The sequence below is a fragment of the Egretta garzetta genome, unplaced genomic scaffold, assembly GCF_000687185.1.
Source record: "Egretta garzetta isolate BGI_Z169 unplaced genomic scaffold, ASM68718v1 scaffold33, whole genome shotgun sequence".
In the NCBI taxonomy this organism is placed as follows: Eukaryota; Metazoa; Chordata; class Aves; order Pelecaniformes; family Ardeidae; genus Egretta; species Egretta garzetta.
This window is the reverse complement of record NW_009259250.1, coordinates 630,923-634,706: the sequence shown is the minus strand read 5'-3', so window position 1 is coordinate 634,706 and position 3,784 is coordinate 630,923. Positions and strand designations below refer to the sequence as shown.

General features: G+C 37.3%; 1 protein-coding gene across 4 annotated transcripts in view; it reads right to left on the bottom strand.

Annotated features, from left to right (window-relative positions):
* Window positions 1-1,275: 1,275 nt before the first annotated feature.
* The window catches only part of BCAP29 (B cell receptor associated protein 29), a 23,700-nt gene continuing 21,191 nt past the window's right edge, over window positions 1,276-3,784 (bottom strand). Inside the window, exons 7-8 of one of the 4 annotated variants that reach the window (XM_035891691.1) lie at window positions 3,679-3,779; window positions 1,276-2,263 (exon numbers count right to left, since the gene is read on the bottom strand). In XM_035891691.1, the coding sequence (XP_035747584.1) occupies window positions 2,225-2,263; window positions 3,679-3,779 (140 nt within the window). In that variant the 3' untranslated portion in view covers window positions 1,276-2,224. Of the gene's footprint in view, window positions 2,264-3,678; window positions 3,780-3,784 lie in introns of those variants that run through there. The other 3 variants (XM_035891692.1, XM_009636065.2, XR_004841637.1) reach the window with 3 other exon arrangements.

The window sequence follows — 3,784 nt, the reverse complement described above, 5'->3', positions numbered from 1 at the left end:
CATAAAACATTACTGACAAGAAAACTGCACTTAAAAGTTGACCAACCCAGACTCCTGCAGGCTCTGAACATGTACTTTGTGAAACAACGCAAATACAAAATATTCTGAAAGCCTTGCTTTCTACTGGGATGTCTAGATATACTATTTAGACTTCTAATTTTACAAAAGAAACATGTTCTGTGGGTTTTAAGCAATCTCTAATTTTTAATCAAGGCAACATTCTCTGTAGCCTGATACGCAGGGGGTTTTGTTTTGTTTTAAACTGTTGTCTCCTCGATCTCTCAACAAGTGGATCCCCATCGTCCGAGCAGCTAGCAGGACACCATGAGGCCGAGGCAACCGATGTAATTGCAGAGGACAGTGTGCAAGTACCTGATGCTGAATGAATGTTGCACATTTAAAATACCAGGCATCACTCCAGCTTCTGAGGGAGCAGTACGTACCACTGTGCACTCCTGCAAGCTTCAGTCATGCTCTACAGCAGAAATTACTGTAAAGCATTCAGCCTTCCCATTTTTTGTTCCATGTTTTTCCTAAGACAAATTTTTAGGGATGAAGAGTCCAGCGCACGACGTCTTTCATTGTACGTTGCTAATTATCTACCTAATTATTTACTTGTACCATAGGAAGAAATGCTTGAAATTTAATGAGTAGATAACAACAATAAATAGTAAGTAATATTTGCTTTTGTTCTGCGTCTTAAAGTAAGAAAAACAGGTGAGTTTTTAGTTCTGTTATTGAAAACAGCACTTACTGTTATACCTCTAAGGCTTCCAACCATGGTCTGTAGATCAGACTGGAGATAACATTCTGCCATAATTTTAAATATTTGGTGGGGTGAGGGGAGAAAAAAAATGCATTTAACTACATCACCAAAACCTGTGTGTATGCGGGTATTAAAAGCTGTAGCTTTTCCTGAAAGTTTTGATATGAATAAACAGATGTCCAGTTTCACAGAATCTCTGAGAACACATTCTGCATTACTTCAGCAAGGGTTAAGTGTTTTAACACATACATTGTTACTTAATATGCTATGTTAACATGCTTTACAGTACTTAACACACCATGTTTAAATTCTAAGCTAAACAAATCCTATTTCCAGAGCACTCAAATCTACACCTATGAAGAAGGTTGCATTTTCAGGTAAAGTTAAATATCACTAACTTAGAAGTGTAATTTGTTCACTGTGTATATACCTATTCTCTCTGATGAGATAGTATATTGGTAGAGATCGACACAAATAAACCCAGAAACTCATGAACTTAAACAATCCCTTTAATATATCAAACATATCCGACTTTCAAATATAAACTGGAACCAACTAGCAAAAGAGAAACTCCAAACAACTTTCTGCATGCCAAAAAGGGCTTATGCAAACCAGTGCACGTTTATTTGAGGTATCGTATCCATGAAAACAAAACAAAACAAACCGAACTATCTACATTTAAAAAGAATTTTTACTTAGCAAGGCCAAAGAAGTTAGGTGGCACATACAGAGTAAACAGATGTAAACAGCATAAAAATAAAGAATGTTAACACCAACCAACCCAAAACTTTGGTTATGAAAACTGAAGTAATCCAATATATTAATGAAAAATAAACCAGGGGCATGCAAATTATTGTTTGTTAAAATATGCTCAGCCATGTGGCTACGTGAAAGTCACAAGCTAGTGAGATGGATTTAGAAATGCAGTTTCCCTTCTTTCTTTATTTTCCTTAGACTGATTGTCATTCAATTTTCTGCTGAAGCAGAATGGCTGATGAAAAGCTTTCAGCCTTCTTCAACACACCGGTAACTGAATTTTTGAAGACTCCAAACGGGTGTTGCAAAGGAAGTTTAGGTAACTGTGTTTTTATGATACAGCATGATATACAACCTCGCTCAAATGCTACAAGCAAATGGTGCATGGTCTGTTACCATTCTGGGAGGCAAAAGCTTGGAGAACAGTCAAGTTGCTCCAGACGGAATCAAAAGGTTTTCAAGTTTCTCCTCACAAGAGCCATGACAATCTCCATGGTAAATTAGGTAAGCCACTTAAAATTTTATTTGCAACACAGAGTATTTTGGCAACCAATATATGTTACAGGCATCTGAATAGTGACCTGCAGTGCATGTGCTTTTCAGAAAAATCAACTTTTGTTTCAGATACGCATCAGGACCCTAAACTGCGTGAGGCTTTTCACGTTGAAGTAACTGTACTGATGCCATCAGTCTCAGATGCACCTACAGGTCCTTCTTGTCTTCTGCTTCATTTAAACTGTCCTGAAAAGAAACAGATTAAAAATATTTTTTTTATGTTTGGCAAGATCAGAAACCATTGACTCCAGATGCCACGTTTTGCCCCCTTGCAGTCATACCCAATTTGTTCACTCTAGACCCTTCGAAGTTGTAGTCCCATCAATACTACCCCACATAACATGTGCGCTTCTGCTGCTAGTACAGTAACAGCCAGGCAGCTGCCTCCTGCTCCCTGTTCATGTTACAGCTGCACTGTACAGCGAATGTTTTCTGCTACCAACTGATCTGTCCTCAGGAGCTGCATCTACTGTGTGCTCAGTACCTTCTGTTCTTTCCATTCAGAGGTAAACACAGGAAACTGTAAGGATATGTGTTCTAGACCACAAGACTGTAAGAAATGCAGCAGGACTACTATGGCTCGTTACACAGGGAAGCACAAAGATAGGACAGGTGTGGTGGTCTTAATTCAAACACAGGTATCAGCTGAGCAGTCTCTATAAGAGTATAGGGTGAAGCTGGGAATCAGTAAGCAGCTTCACAGAGTCCAGGGAAAAGATAATATCCAAGTCAAATTTGCCTTTTTTTTTTTTTTTTTTTCAAATTTTATTAATACAGGACCAACAAACAGCTCTTTTTGAAAAGCAGGTCACCGTAATTTTAACATCCATATTTATATTCTCCCAAGACTATTACTTGTAAACAGGCCAACTTTCATTTGTATTGAATTTTGGTTGAATTCTGAGGCAGATGTTAGACATGGAATATAAAAACACCTGTCAGACAACTTAAAAAACAAGCAGGGCTCCCACTTCTACCAGAAATAATTACTGTATATATTATGGGTATTATAGCCATGCACATATGCAAACCCAATCAAACTGCTAACTCAGCTTTTTCTTACTATGTTTCTTTTTTTACTTTGTACTTCAGTTTGATTTTTTATAGTAGCCTGTTTTTAGCCTAGGCTGTTTGTTTGTTTGGGGTTTTTTCTTTTTCTTCTTGCATATCAACAGTATTGCAACATTTATAATCCAGTATTGCAAAAGCATGTTTAAAGAGCAAACAAAATAAAATTACTCTTGTAATTGATGTATATACCACACACACACTACTCCTATCATTTTCTTACAAGATTTCAGTTTGATCATCACATGCAAAAGTATATGAATCTTATTTCCCAAGAGACTGGAAAGTTGAGTCTATTGATGACCTGAGCTTTGTCACCTGAAGTGCAAAAAAGAAAATGCTAATAACTTTGCTGTCCAGTCCTTGAAAAACAAAATTCTACTATTTTGGTGAAGTTTAAGGAGTGCTGCCCATTGTAACTTTATGCTATACTGAAGATTTTGGTAAATTCTCTTGCATAATACCCAACAAGCAGAATTTTTCTGGTACTATTTCAGAACATCATGCTCATATAGCGACCCAGAACCACCTACCTGAAGTCGTTCATATTCTTTCATCAGATGATCATAATCTCTTTTAAGGCCTCCACACTGCTTTTTCACTGTGCTCACTTCATTATTTGCCTTGTGGAGAGCTGTA